At 41.6% G+C, this 14216-nt stretch overlaps 2 protein-coding genes across 14 annotated transcripts in view; one reads left to right on the top strand and one right to left on the bottom strand.

The window, feature by feature from the left end:
- Nucleotides 1-14216, bottom strand: part of LOC100999492 (liprin-beta-1) — a 173626-nt gene that overhangs the window by 88756 nt on the left and 70654 nt on the right. The window lies entirely within an intron of this gene.
- LOC103875691 (uncharacterized protein C12orf71-like) lies at nt 9663-13162 on the top strand. Its single transcript, XM_021922133.2, is given in 4 exon segments — nt 9663-9727; nt 11248-11657; nt 11660-11805; nt 12620-13162. Coding segments are annotated over 3 exon segments (810 nt in total). The 5' UTR covers nt 9663-9727; nt 11248-11284; the 3' UTR covers nt 12911-13162.

Below are 14216 nucleotides of genomic sequence, written 5' to 3'. Positions count from 1 at the left end.
TCTAATTTCTACCCCTAAAGTTTTGCTCTTGGTAAGTTTTAAAAAATATTGCCCCCTTTCATCTTATAGCTTCTAATTTTCCCATACTGTATTGTTTTTAAATTTTTTTAAAGTTGTTTTCACATTACAAGATTTTTCAAACCTTGACTATAGTTTTCATTAACCAATGTCATTTTCATTAACCACTTCCCAAGCTGGTAGGCCACCACAAATGTGTTTTGGGTAAGGATATGGTCTGGCTCTGTGTCCCCACCCAAATCTCATCTTGTAGCTCCCACAATTCCCATGTTATGGGAGGTACCTGGTGGGAGATGACTGAATCACGGAGGTGGGTCTTTCCTATGCTGTTCTACTGATAGTGAATGGGTCTCATGAGATCTGATGGTTTTAAAAATGGGAGTTTCCCTGCACAAGCTCTCTCTTTGCCTCCTGCCATCCATGTAAGATGTGACTTGCTCCTTCTTGCCTTCTCTCAGGATTGCGAGGCCTCCCCAGCCATGTGGAACTGTAAGTTCCATTAAACATCTTCCTTTTGTAAATTTCCCAGTCTCGGGTGTGTTTTTATCAGCAGTGTGAAAACGGACTAATATAGGTAAAGAGCTCTCTTCCTAGAGGAGATGTGCACAAGTGCTTCCTAATTGAATGGAGACCATTGTGTGCACACACAACAGCGTCTATTCACAGATGCTCTGGGAGATACATGCCAGAGGCAGGGAGTATCCCATAGCTTAATTTTATTTAGCTTCAAGGAAATGCAGAGAAAGCCTGATTTATGCTAAGAATAGGATGGACAGAAATATAAAGCACTAAATCAGCAAAATCATTTACAGGCAGGAGGAGCAGGGCAGGAGGTTTTGGCCCACAGGCAGTTCTACTAATAGGAACTCGGTGATGACTGATGAGAATAGCCAGAGAGATGCCAAGAGACATGCAACTCTCATCTCACCCCAGCCCCCATTCCAGGCTTACCTGTTGCGGTTCTGCTCATCCTCAATTCTCTAATTAAATTAAAGTTAATTATTAACTATAACAGTCATTCACATTTACTGCTGCTATTTACATTCATTCTTCACTCACTCAGATACTATATATCATCTTTCTGATTTTCCATAATATAATAAAAACACTGTAGGCTACCTCCTATCTCCATTTTCTCCAACTGGGTTAGTCTGGAGCTGGACGCCAGTCAGTCTGCCTCTGAACCCCTGGGGTCCCACTTAGAGAATCAACCTTGAGCATTTCCACCTCTTACTTCCACCCCCATCCCCACTTTCCTTTATAGTCCCCTAGAGAACTAGAACAAAGGTCTTCACATTTTGATCATTTGACTTCTAGTCCTTTAAGGATAAGTAGTAAAATGCCAACTCTGCTCTTTGATCTGTGCTTTCTGGTTTCCTCTGATGTAATTAACAGCCCCCAGGGAGTCTATGTCTCTCCTCCTTCCCCACAAACATATTTTGTGCAAAATTCTTCCCACCAAGGGGATTGTCCACTCAATTTAGAATGGTGCCAAAAGGAGAACAGCTGTTGACCTGGAACGTCCACATTAGCTGACACTCATTTCACCAAACCTCCGCTTAGCCCAAAAGGATCCCTTCTGGGCATTTCCACCCCAACTAGAGATGCACTAGAAATGGTCTCCAGTGTGGCTCTCATGCAGTTGAAACATTGCAAAAGGATGCTAACTCTGGTGGTTTGCTAACCACGACGGCCAGAATCCAGGAGGGGTTTGTTGGTCAGGCACCATGTTGGCAGATGCTGACATTTCCTAGAACAACTTGGATCCACCTTGCTCTGCTGGAAGCTCCAGTCCAGTGGGGGAGACAGTCAGATAATCACATAAATACAAGTACAATTATTGCATGCACACATAATTTTGATACGGAATCAGGGTTGGAAAGTAGTCCATGTTTGATATTTTAGAATAAAATACAAACATTTTCCCCAGAAGGGTATTGCCAAGGAAAGTGAGAGGAAGGAGTTTGTCTCCTCAATTATGCAATAAAAATAAACCACTTATGGAACATTCCACATATATAATCATTCCAAAAACTCTGCAAAGACAACATTATCATCTCTATTTTATAGATGCAGCAAAGCCAGGTTAAAAATGAACCTGCTGCTGCTAGAAGTGGCAGGATGTAGGGCCTGGAACCTGACAGGCACTCAACTGGTATGCACACAGTTGCTGAAATAATAAAAACTTGAAAAATACAGAAAATATTCCAATAGAGAGCTAGGAGAGGACTATAGGTTGCCTGTATTTTGTGTTGCATGAAGCACTATCGGGCTTGGCCCAAAGTATGTAGGAGCCTTGACATTATAAAATACAATAAGATATTATAAGATATTATAAGATACAATAAGATACAATAAGATATTATAAAATAAAATACGTATGCTTATACGTGTGGCAGCTAAACGAACAATTTGCATGTCTTTAGCAACTGGTTCCATCATGCAATAGCCTGGCCACAGGATCCTGAAGAATTTTCTAGAGACAAAAATGAAGTTAATACCTGCAATATCTACTGGAAACGGTTGTTGCAAAAACTAAACGAGGTCATCTATACGCAGGCAGTCAAACTGTCTGCAGTTTTTCAAAATATTTCAACATGGGTATTTTTGTGATACAAGGGTAATTATTTTTAACCTATACCCTGGGGTAGTTAGCATTTGAATGACTAATCAAAAGATCATGTAAACAGAAAACCAAGTCAACCATGTTTATCTCTGATGAATACCAGAGGGTTGTTACTTACAATAATGAATGCTGCAAATGATTTTTCAGTGTTCATAATGGGCTCTAAGTATTGCAGAGACTTTCCCACTCTTGCACAACCTGAAAATAAGAATCTATCTAGCCCAGTTGTCTAAGTCTTTCAAAGGGTGCCCTCAGACCATGAAGTTCTGGGGATCTGATGTACAGCATGGTGACTATAGTTAATTTTTTTATATACTTGAAATCTGCTACAATAGATTTCACGCACATACACACACAGTGAGGTGATGGATGTGTTAATAAACTTGATTGTGGTAATATTTCACAATGTATGCATACATAAAATCATCACATTGTACACCTTAAACATATACAATTTTTATCTGTCAATTATGCCTCAATAAAGCTGGGTGGGGAGGGGGAAATGGTGTCCTCAGCTGAAGACGCTCCCCAGTCCTGTTTCTAGATGCTTTGGAGGAAATTTGGTCACCTGATGCTGTCAAGAAAGTTAGCCCAATCCTGATGCTAGAATATTGTCCCATCTGCTGCTAATGAAACTTTTTGTTCAGTGTTCTCCAGATCCACCAAAGGACAGAGCACAGGGACTGTCTAGAGCAGCTCTGTCCATCAGGACTTTCTGAGATGACATACATGTTTTGTTCGCCTGACTAATAAGGTAGCCACTAGTACAGGTGGTCACTAACCACTTGAAATGTGGCTAATGTGACTGAAGAACCAATTTTTGTTTAATTCCATTTAAATTTTAGTAGCCGCATGTGGCTAGTGGCCACCCTGTTGGACAGCACAGTTTTGGAGCTTACAGAACAAGGTTCTGTGATGTTCTTGTGCCTGCTGGCCATTAAATGTTATATGTACAGCAGAACTCAGTCTGTAAGTTACATTCATGGCCAAGCTAGATGGTAACGCTGTGGGAGAGGGAACCTGTAGCTCCCCTCTATTAGCCCGGTGGACTATGTCAACTCATGATGCATGAACAACTCAGCGGAGGTCAGTTCTCAAAACGGCAGCAGAGCTGCAGGGAGTCTCTGGACTCTGGAGGCAAATCTAGGTCCTCTACATTGCACAACTTAATATTAGAATGAAAATACACAACTCAGAGGCTGTCATAAAATTAAACTACCAGCCATGGGAAAGCACCAAGCAGAGTGTGTAGCCTTCGGCAGTGGTATGATGCGGTTTAACCTTGCGTACACCGACACACTCTATTTTCACCACCTGCCCCCCACTTTAATTAAGTACATGAGCCATGATAAGGTTGTGTCTGGGAATGAACATACAAACAGGGCGTAGGAAATCATACCCATCCTCTCCCTGCCCCCGAAAACAAACATTACAAATACTTCAGCTAAGAATTTGGTTTGGAAGAAGGAAGTCCTTGTCACAATAATTCTCATAAAGCAAAATAAGCAACTGAAATAAGGCAACGTCCTTGTTTCTGAAGAGCATCACTTGAAGCCCATTTACTTGGTTCTTTTTTCCCCCTTAATTGTTTTTACTGGTAAAATACATATAAAATTTACCATTTTCGGGAGAAAAGAGGGAAAGGGAAGATGTTTGTCAACAGGTGCAAACTTTCAGTTAGACAAGAGGAATAAGTCTGGTGCTCTATTGCACAGCAAGGCGATGACAGTTAATAATAATGTACTGTATACTTAAAAATGGCTAAAAGAAATGATTTAAAATGTTCTCACCACAAAAAAATGATAAATATTTCAAGCGATGGCTATGCTAATTAGCTTGCTATGACCATTCCACAATATATATGTATCCAAATATGACATTGTACCCCATAAACAAATATGTGTCAATTAAAAATAACTTTAATAAAAGAAAAATTAAAATACAATTTTAATTATTTTTAACTGTACAGTTCTGTAGTATTAAGTACTAAGTATATACTACTCTATAATACTATGTATTAATTCCAATTTTCATAAGTTTTTGTCCTCAAAGGTAAAATGATATACTAATATGTAAAAGAGCATTTAAACATGGACAAGATTAACATCAAATTCAGAAAAATGCTCATGAGGGAAGTAGGGACAGAAGGTGTTCAGGAAAGAAATAAAAGGGGGCTTAAGTTTTATCTATGTTTTCTTTTTAAAGATACAATGAAATAAATATGGCAAAATGCTAAGACTTGACCAAACTGAGATTTAAGTACACAGGCGTTTGTCATATCATTTTCTATATGTTAATGTATTCTTCTAACATTTTTTTTTTTTTTCTGAGACGGAGTTTCATTCTTGTTGCCCTGGCTGGAGTACAGTGGCCCGATCTCAGCTCACTGCAACTTCTGCCTCCCCGGTTCAAGCGATTCCCTTGCCTCAGCCTCCCGAGTAGCTGGGACTACAGGCATGTGCCACCACACTCAGCTAATTTCTTGTATTTTTAGTAGAGATGGGGTTTCACCATGTTGGCCAGGCTGGTCTTAAACTCCTGACCTCAGGTGATCCACCCACCTCAACCTCCCAAAATGCTAGGATTACAGGCATGAGCCACTGCGCCCAGCCCTTCTTTCAAATCTTTATTTTGACCTAATTTTAGACTTACAGAGAAGTTACAAACATAGTACAGGGTATCCATATACCTCTCAGCTTACACCACTAACATTAACCTCTTACACAGCCATAGTACAATGATCAGACCAGGTATTAACTTTGGTACAACATGATTAACTAAAACAAAGATGGTATTGGAATTTCCCGTTTTTCCACTAATGTCCTTTTTTTTATTCTACAGTCCTATCTAGAATCACACATTCCATTTAGTGGTTCCTTCTCCTTAGTCTCTTGCAGTCTGTGACAGTACCTCGGTTTTTCCTTGCCTTTCTTGACCTGACACTTGTCAGAAACTTTGTCAAATGTCCCACAACTGGAGTTTGCCAGATATTTTCTCATGATTGAGATTATACACTGTTGGCAAGAATACCACAGAAACGACGCTGCGCCCTCAGTGCATCCCATCACAGGTTCAGGACGTCTCTTCTTAGTATGCTTAAAATATTTCATAATTTCAATAAATGAAAAATAAATAGCTGTATTACTCTAGGTTCTTTAGAGATACAGAACCAATAGGAAATGAATGGGTGAAAGGAAGGAAGGAGAAAGACGAAAGAAAAAGGAAGGAAGGGAGGCAGGAGGGAGGGACAGAAAGAGAAAGGAGAGAGATTTTAGGGAATTGGTTCCTGCAGTTATGTAGACTGAGAAGTCCCAAGATCTGTTAACTGTAACCTGGAGACCCAGAAAACCCAATAGTACAATTCCAGTCTGAGTCTGAAGGCTTGAGAAGCAGGAGAGTTGATAGTGTAAGTGCCAGTCTGATTCCAGGAGCAGAGAAGGACTGTGAGAATTCTCCTTTACTCAGTGTTTTGTTTTACTCGGGCCTCAGTGGATAGGATGATGTTCACCCACATTGGGGAGGGCAATCTGCTTTACTGGGCCTACTGATTCAAATACTAGTCCATACAGAAATACCCTCATGGACACCCCCAGAATAATGCTGAACAAATCTCTGAGCACCACACGGCCTAGCCAAGATGAAACATAAAATTAAGTATCATAACAGCTTAACTTCTAAATTAGAAACTTCCTACTCTGTATATTTAGGTTCCAAATCCCATCAAGTCAAATGGATCTTAGGAAGTGTTCCAATTCTTAGTTATTATTGGCTTCAGGCCTAAAACATTATAAATCTACAACATACTATCATTTCTAAAACTTCAAGAAGCTTTATTATAGTTGATCTTGCTTCAAGAGAAAAGGCAGCTTCTACAACTTAAACAACGTAATAATTGTAATCCAAGAGAAGCTAGACCTGCAAGTCTAAGGCCCTAAGAAAAAAATTAACATGAGCTGTATTGTTAACGGGACCCCCAAATCCCCTGATTTTCTTTTGGAGGTGAAAGCGGAGTTGATTAATAGGGACTACATTCCTTGGCATGGCATCCTAAGGATGATGTGTGTCATTGCTATTTCTATGATGCTTTAGAAAGAAAAACCTAAACGATCATATATTTTTCTAGAACAAGCAAGTGTGTTTCAGGTACTTTCACTACCTGAGTTGTATATTTTAAAAGTTGTGTACACACACACACACATAGAGAGATTATAGAGAATATATTTGATATGGTTTGGATGTGTCCCCACCCAAATCTCAAATTATAGCTCCCATAATTCTCTGCTGTTGTGGGAGGGACTCAGTGGGAGGTAAATGAATCATGGGGGTGGGTCTTTCCCATGCTGTTCTCATGATCGTGAATAAGTCTCATGAGATCTGATGGTTTTGTAAAGGGGAATTCCCTGGCACACGCTCTCTCTCTTGCCTGCCACCATGTAAGATGTGACTTTACTGCTCCTTTGCCTTCTGCCATGATTGTGAGGCCTCCCCAGCCACATGGAACTGTGAGTCCATTAAACTTTTTTTTCTTTATAAATGACCCAGTCTTGCGTATGTCTTTATTAGCAGCATGAGAATGGACTAATACAATATCTCTACAAATATACAGTAGAGAAATGGTATAAGCAAGTAAAATTTCTGGCTGGGCATAGTGGCTCATACCTGTAATCCTAGCACTTTGGGAGGCTGAGGTGGGCCAACTGCCTGAGGTCAGAAGTTTGAGACCAGCCTGGCTGACATGGAGAAACCCCATCCCTACTAAAAATACAAAAATTAGCCAGGTGTGGTGGCACATGCCTGTAATCCCAGCGACTTGGGAGGCTGAGGCATGAGAATCCCTTGAACCCGGGAGACGGAGGTTGTAGTGAGCCGGAGATCACGCCATTGCACTCCAGCCAGGGCAGCAAGAGCGAAACTCCATCTCAAAAATAAATGTAAAAAAATAAATACATAAAATTTCAAGTTTTCTCTGAGGCTGCCTCCCCTTGAAGCTCTTCTATCCTCAGGATCACTGTAAACTTTGGTGGTTTATGCTGGGAAATCATTTTTCCTTAAATGTTTATATTCAGTTCAAAGTGTTCCATTTCCATGAGTAATGACAAAACACAGTTTCTCCCCTGCCTCCACTCCAGTGGCATGGAGAAGAAGCTACTTATATTCATAAGAGTTCTGGAAGGCAGTCACCAACTTTTTATGAAAAGGTAGAGACAGGACTCTAGATCCCATTACGCCAAAGAGGAAGCCAAATGCTAATTTAAAATCTCATTTTGGCCTGCCGCAAACGTGGACACCATTGTTAGGCCAGTTCTATATACCACAGGTACCTCTTGCAAGTCTCTTAGAACAAGCTATTCCGCTCAAAGGATTTTCTTCCAAGGAACCAGAACATGGGTTTATTTTGGCCTGGATCAGCTCCTCCAGGAATCTTCCAGGGAGGAGGTGGGTGGTCAGCCTCCTGAGACAAGAGTGTGTAGAGGTCAGGATATGGGCTCTGAGCCAGACTACCTATGTTTGAATCCAGGTTCTGGGTTTATGATTGGGGAATGTGAGAGAGTTATACAACCGTTCATGCCTTGGTTCCTCCTTCTATTGAATGGGGCAAATGATGGTACTTAACTGATCGAGTTGCTGTGAGGATTAAACAAATGACACATGTAAAGTGCTTAGTACAAGACCTGGCATATAATAAGTGTTAAATAAGTGCTAGGGAAAACTAGCCAGGCATGGTGGTATATACCTGTAGTCTTAGCTACCTGGGAGGCTGAGGAAGTTTGCTTGAGGCCAAGGAGTTTAAGGCTGCAGTGAGCTATGGTGGCATCATTGCACTCCAGCCTGGGCAACAGAGTGAGACCCTGTCTCTAAAAATAAAACATAATAATAAAACAAAACAAAATAAATGCTAGGGAACATGTTGCTTCTGACTTAAACATCCTCCAGGATTAATCCAGGTCCACAATCACCCAGGGGAGTTGTGGGCAGTCTGTGGGCACCTGTCAGGCTGCATCTGTTGGGTAGCAGAACCTGCTTCTTTCTAACTCTAAGTCTGCCTATTTCATCTATCATGTCATCAGAATTCCTTAAACAATCTTATTTAACAGAACAAACGAATTTAAGCTAATTCTACAATGAAAAACGTGAGAGTGAGTCATGGCAAACTTTAACTGTAACCTTGTTAAGTGGAAATGGAGACAAATATTTGGAAAAGATCTTTAGAAATTGATAGATTCCAATGTGTTGAGGTTCTTTTAAGTCAGATAAGTGTTTCTTGGCTTTTTGCTTTTTATTTGTAAGCATGTCTCTGTGTGTGTGTGTGTGTGTTTGTGTGTGTGTGTGTGTGTATGTGTGTTTATACCCATGTCCCTTATTTAGAGCTCTAAATCTCCTAAGGACGGGAACCATCTTAGCTACCTGACAAGAGAGAAGTAACTTCCATGCATTCGTCCTTCTACCCTCAAGAGGGATCCTCTTCAACCCGGGATGATATGGGCATAGAATACACACACACACACACACACACGCACATACACATATATATATACACATACATACATACACATATATATTTTTTTTGAGTCAGAGTGTTGCTCTTGTTGCCCAGACTGGAGTGCAATGGCACGACCTCTGCTCACCGCAACCTCCACCTCCTAGGTTCAAGTGATTCTCCTGCCTCAGCCTCCTGAGTAGCTGGGATTACAGGCATGCGCCACCACACTGGCTAATTTTGTATTTTTAGTAGAGACAGGGTTTCTCCATGTTGGTCAGGCAGGTCTAGAACTCCAGACTTCAGGTGATCCACCTGCCTCGGCCTCCCAAAGTGCTAGGATTACAGGCATGAGCCACTGCACCCAGCCTAGGGCATAGAATATTTTAGAAGCCAAGGGATAGATTCTGCGGCTTTCTATCCCCCTTTTTTCCTTTTCTCTCTCCATATTCCTGGCTCTAATTCAGGTCTCTCTGTTGCCATGGTAACCAACAGTCTCAGAACACAGATTTCTGACAGCTGGACTTCTAGCCACAGAGACTCGGGATGTGAAGGATTTCTCATGTCTCCCCTTTTGCCTCAGGAGTTAGCAGCACTTCTTCCATGTGGGCAGCCACCAGGGCAGGGTGTGACAGTCTTGCATGTATGTTGGCATGCGCGTGCGTGTGTGTGCGTGCGTATGTGTACACGCGCGTGTGTGTGCGCGTGCGTGTGTACGTGTGTGTGTGTGCACACGCGCATGAGCACATTCTTCCAGTCCTACTTGCTTTCCGGGGCTTCATAGAAAAAGCTAGACTAAAAAGTGTCATCAGATGATGGGAGGATGGGCATCTAAACAGCGAAACCTTTCTGGAAAGTAATTTGGTATCAACTAGCACAAGACTGTAATATATTTGTGATGTTCGGTCCATTAATCCTACACATAGAAAAATAAGAGTCATAGTCAAAGATTTATGGAAAAGCAGGTTTACTACAGATTTATTTAGTAAAACAATAACTACCACCTAATGGTCATTAACAAGAAGTAATTAAAAATTGCAGAGTAACCATATATATGTTTGTTGTAGGCTATGCCATAAAATAATCTCAGTTTCAACTGATATGATAGCCACATTCACATATATATATATATATATATGTGGATATATTGTATAAATGTACAGATATATATGTGTGTGTTTATATAAATAGAAAAGATAAGGAAGTCCATCAAAATGTTTTGATAGTTATTACCTTCAGAAGGTGGGACTATGGCATGTTTGTTTTCGTCTTCATACTTTTCTGTATTTTTCCAATTTTAAGTAATGATCTTTTTATTTTATGATACAAGATCTTACAACTGTAATAGGACAAATTATGAGAGGTAGAGATGCTTAGTAGATAGGATTATATCACAATGAAGTAAGTTTTGAAAGGTAGACGGCTGCCTCTTCTGCCCTTCACTGGGAGATTGTAAAAATAGGGTAAGACTTCAATCTAAATGGGGTAGTTCTGAAGAGAAAAGGGAACGGGGCTGGGCATGGTGGCTCATGCCTGTGATCCCAGCACTTTGGGAGGCCAAGGTGGGTGGATCACTTGAGGTGAGGAGCTCGAAACCAGCCTGGGCAACATGGTGAAACCCCATCTCCACTAAAACTACAAAAATTAGCTGGGATTATAGGCACCCGCAACAATGCCCAGCTAATTTTTGTAGTTTTAGTGGAGATGGGGTTTCACCATGTTGCCCAGGCTGGTTTCGAGCTCCTCACCTCAAGTGATCCACCCACCTTCTCCTACCCAGGCTGGAGTGCAGTGGTGTGATCTCAGCTCTCTGCAACCTCCACCTCCTGGGTTCAAGTGATTCTTCTGCCTCAGCCTCCCCATTAGCTGGGCATTGTTGCGGGTGCCTATAATCCCAGCTATTGGGGAGGCTGAGGCAGAAGAATCACTTGAACCCAGGAGGTGGAGGTTGCAGAGAGCTGAGATCACACCACTGCACTCCAGCCTGGGTGACAGAGCGAGACTTCATCTCAAAAAAAAAAAAAAAAAAAAAAAGGGAGATGAACAATGTTTTTGCTTAAGTACCATAATTCTCTTCTCCCTGATCCCACCTACTTTTTCTTTTTTCTTCTTTTCTTTTTTGAAGCTTCTCGAGTTGAGAGAGATTTGTGCCTTTGAACTCCATGGCATATTCATCCTCTAACAGCGACATAGAGGACTACAGCTCCAAATCCAATTCCAACCTGAGCCTCTCTGTGGGATATTTCCCCTGTGAGGACACCCCCTGTGAGGACGCAACCTCCTGTGAAGATGCAACTTCCAAGGATCCTTCCATCCACTTTCTCCCTCCCATTCAAGGGGCATGGGGGACTAAAAGGATAAGGAGATGCATGAAGAGACAAGACCAAATTCAGGATGAACCAGAGCAGTTTTGCAAACTAAGCATCTTCCTGGCCTGGGACGTGGACGTCAGCTCCAACAACACAGACTCAATAGCTAATAGGCTTCTAAATGGAAACAACCTGTGGATAGATGAGTTACCAAAAGAGAAAACAAAACTGTTGACAAACTGAATAATCTTGTGCAAGAGTTTCAGACATTTCCAGAAAATCTGAAAAAAAATGAAGATGATGACGCCGTGTTTCCTCAAACAACTCAGAAAGATTTCCAGCTGTCCGGCGGCTCCCCTCCGGAAATGGTTCAGGTCAGTCATCAAGAACATGATGCTTGTCAAGACCTGCCCAAGTGCAAACCACCAGAAAATAAAGATGTTATGTAGTCTCCACAGACTCCTCTAAGGCTTAAGGAACATGAGCTGGCTGAGGAGAGCAGAGATGCCTCACAGGACAGCAAGGGATAGGCCTGGGTTGAACCACAGAATCTTACCACCACCAGGAAGCAGGTCCCAGGAGGTCTGACGTGAAACCAGTGGGAGACAGATAACAAGGAAGGGAGTCAGGGTGGAGTTTTAGGGAAAAGACTGAGGAACACTGAGGGAAACAAGAGGGTAGCAAGCAAGGAGAAGGGCTAGCACCTATATCTCCCTCCCCACCAAAAACGTACATATTTAGTATTAATGGGCATTGAAACTTTGCATTGACACTTGGGCTATTTTTTTTTTTTTTTTTTTTTTTTGAGACAGATTCTTGCTCCATTGCCCAGGCTGGAGTGCAGTGGTGTGATCTTGGCTCACTGCAACCTCCACTTTCCGGGTTCAAGTGATTCTCCTGCCTCAACCTCCCGATTAGCTGGGATTACAGGCATCCGCCACTCTAACTTTTATATTTTTAGTAGAGATGGGGTTTCACCATGTTGGCCAGGCTTGGGTCTCGCTCCTGACCTCAAGTGATCCACATGCCTCGGCCTCCCGAAGTGCTGGTACTACAGGCGTGAGCCACTGCACCCGGCCTACTTGGGCTATTTTTGCTAAAAGGATGTGAGTTCCACAAATGAGTAAATGTTGAGTTGGCTGCTGTCATGGTTACACCTACCTAACACATTCTTTATTTTCTTGGCAGATGATAAGCCAGGCAACTGCAGGCCAAAGGACAAGTGCTCCAGAGATCTCAATCCTGTCAGAGCAGCCAGAGAAGGATGACACTCCTTCCCACACACAGGCCCAGTGCTGCCTGAACTTTGGGTGGGCCTTCAGCTGGCTGAGGCAATGTATCCTCTCCCTTCTGCTGAGGAGGGATCACCCTGTGAAGGCCACCAAGAGTCCCCATCGGCCAGCACCAAGGAAAAGACTCTTTCACAGACGCAAGAGAATTCATCCTCAAGAAACCCTTGAATTAGGACATTCCATATAGACAGATTTTAAAACTTTTTGGAAAGTTGAAAATAATCCATAATTTCAGTAGGAGTCCATTAATAATCCCCATCAGTTTATTTTTTCCTCAATAAATAAAATAAATGCTCTTGCTACCCATGTCTTCCTCTTCCAGCATACCATCTTGACTCACATTTCAAGCATATGTGTTGTCTAAAATTTCCTGAAAATTCTTTCTCAGGAAATTTTAAGTAGTATTATGCTTCCTAAACTCAAGTATTATTTTTCTCTCCTCTCACCCATTCTTACTGTATTTTACCCTAGTTTATCTATTTTATGTATTTTAACCTATTTTATCATTAACCCAAATCCCCATTTTCAGTAGACAGCAGCGTGACCCGTCAGATTTTCATGGTGGCAGGATGATTTGGGTTGAACTTGCAGGACTTGAGCAAGTGGCAGTGGATATTGAGTCACCGAGGAAATTAATTTGAATTTCAGGAAATCAATTTCAATTTCAGGAAATCGGACAGCAGTTCTGATATTCCCCAGGGACCTGGGATGCAATGTGAGGATTGTGATCGCCACTTAACCACTCTAAGTCTAGCTGTCCTCATTCAAAAGATGTGGAAGATAATAATACATACCTCACAGGGTTAGTGTGAGAGTTTATGAGGTAACACAAGCACTTGATAAATATTATTACTGTTGTTGCAAGTAGACATTCTACTGAGGAACTCTCCAGACAACTTGTTCAAGGGATATCTAAGAATGAGAGTTAATTAAGAGTCAATTCTCATTGAAACATTTCCTACACAGAGCAGTACTTACCAAAAGTTCAGAGTTTTCAGCAAATCTTAACCAAGTCCTCTTCCAACCCATTCCATTCTGCCCTCTGAAACTCCTTTGCAATTGTCATTGAACGCTCCACTAAATGTCAACTTCTTTGAGGAAGGCTGCCCTCAGCCTTCTTGTCCTGACTCTCACCTCCCCAACATCTCTACCATCCTCCTCATTCAACCACAGGTTCACTCAACATCCTCCTTCTTCTGCTGGCACTACCATCCTGTGTGACCTTCAGAGTTTATGTGGCAAAGCATATGACTCTTCAGTTTCAAATTCCTTCCTTTCCTCAATTTCAATTCCCTTATCCCTCTCCTTCCTCTCTTCTTCCTTCCTTCTACATATATTTAGCAAATAGGAGTGTCAGATACCTTTCTAGCTTGTCAAAACAAAATCCCTCAATCTTTAGGCTCAAGTGACTTATTTAAGAGATAAAGTCAGGCAAACATATGACTATAAAGAGTATGAGTGATAATACTGTATAGTGGGTAAACATTGAGTTC

Source organism: Papio anubis, chromosome 9, assembly GCF_008728515.1.
Source record: "Papio anubis isolate 15944 chromosome 9, Panubis1.0, whole genome shotgun sequence".
Classification (NCBI taxonomy): Eukaryota; Metazoa; Chordata; class Mammalia; order Primates; family Cercopithecidae; genus Papio; species Papio anubis.
This window is presented reverse-complemented; position numbering and strand designations above follow the sequence as displayed.